General features: G+C 53.1%; 1 protein-coding gene across 1 annotated transcript; it reads right to left on the minus strand.

Moving 5' to 3' along the window:
- Window positions 1–8: 8 nt before the first annotated feature.
- On the minus strand, window positions 9–1197 carry LOC110035046 (thaumatin-like protein 1; the record flags this gene model as incomplete). The annotated part of the gene is made up of 3 exons (XM_020739284.1): window positions 1060–1197; window positions 274–973; window positions 9–159 (listed from the first exon to the last, which is right to left on the minus strand). Coding segments are annotated over exons 1-3 (915 nt in total), but the record flags the coding sequence as incomplete, so codon positions are not given.
- Window positions 1198–1322: the final 125 nt, after the last annotated feature.

The raw sequence follows: 1322 nt of genomic DNA on the forward strand, positions 1-1322 counted from the left end.
AACTGCACCCAAAACGCCGATAAAGCGGTGGCCAACGCCAACGCGGCGAAACGCCTCGTATTCGCCATCGCGCCGCCGCTCGCCGGACCCAAGAACACCATCGTATCGTTGATCAGCGGTACCGCAGCTGCCCGCGGATCGTTCTCCCCTGCTTTCTGGCTGCAACCAAATAACAAAACCAGAAGCTTAAAAATCCCCAAATCTGAACAAAAATTTGCTTTTTGAATTAAAAATCTGTGCAAAAATATAAGTTTTTTAACTTTTATGCAATACCTCGAGGTATTGGGGCAGAAAGTGATGATGTAGTTTACGCCGGTGGGGCAAGTGAAAGTAGAGGTAGCATCGTCATAAGCGTAGCTGTAAGCTCGCGGGCAAGCGTTCTTAAAGATCTGAGAGTAAGAAGATGGTTTGCAGGTGTTCGGACTTCCATAAGCTCCGCTGCAGCAGAACTCCGGCTTCCCGAAGGCTTCGCAGGCGCTCTTGCAGGCCACGCTCCGCCCGCCGGAGTCGACTTTCAGATTCGAGGGGCAGAGTCCATTGAGGTCGACGAGGCAGCCGGTAGACGTGCAATTGTAGCCGGAGGAAGATACGGCGGAGATCGGAGAGACGAGAATGGGGAGATTATAGCCGTCGACGAGACTGACGTCGAAGAAATCCCTGGCTCCGCTGCCGTCGAGGGTGAATTCAGCGAGGGTGGCGGGAGGGGAGGCGCCACTGCCGGAGCACTCGAGTTGGCCGGAGTTGCAGTCGCCGGTGAGGCAGGAGAAGGAGGAGGTTGATTCGTTGGTGGAGCAGTAGGTGCGGCCCCAGAGACGGCCGGACCAGGAGGGAGGGATGTCGAGGGAGCGAGATTGACCGGAGTTGAGGACGAAGCCGGTGATGGATAGCGGCGGAGTGCCGGCGCCGGAGAGGATGCCGGGCCATACGGTGTAGCCGCAGTTGTTTGTGAGGGTGAAAGAAGCCGCCTTTGAACCTGTAATTTGAATGGAGGTTAGAGCAGAGCAGAAATTAAAGAAGAAATCATGGGGTGGAATGGGGAGAAGGTAATGCGAGACGAACCAGGGGAGAGGAAGGAGAGGAGGAGGAAGAGGAGGAGGGGGGGAAGTGATGAGAATTTGGTCATTTGAGAAAATGGTGCTCTTGTTGAGGAAGAAGATGAGGGATGAAGTTTTTCGGCAAGGTGGGGAGGGAGGGAGGGGGTTCATATAGAGTCAGAAGAAGTAAAATTTCTTGGGGTCGGTTCGAAATCTATTAAATAGATTTATTAGGCTGCATTTGGGTGCGGCTCCGCAATATAATTTTCTTTATTTGGTAAAATTATT

This window comes from Phalaenopsis equestris, unplaced genomic scaffold (genome assembly GCF_001263595.1).
Source record: "Phalaenopsis equestris unplaced genomic scaffold, ASM126359v1 Scaffold195584, whole genome shotgun sequence".
NCBI lineage: Eukaryota > Viridiplantae > Streptophyta > Magnoliopsida > Asparagales > Orchidaceae > Phalaenopsis > Phalaenopsis equestris.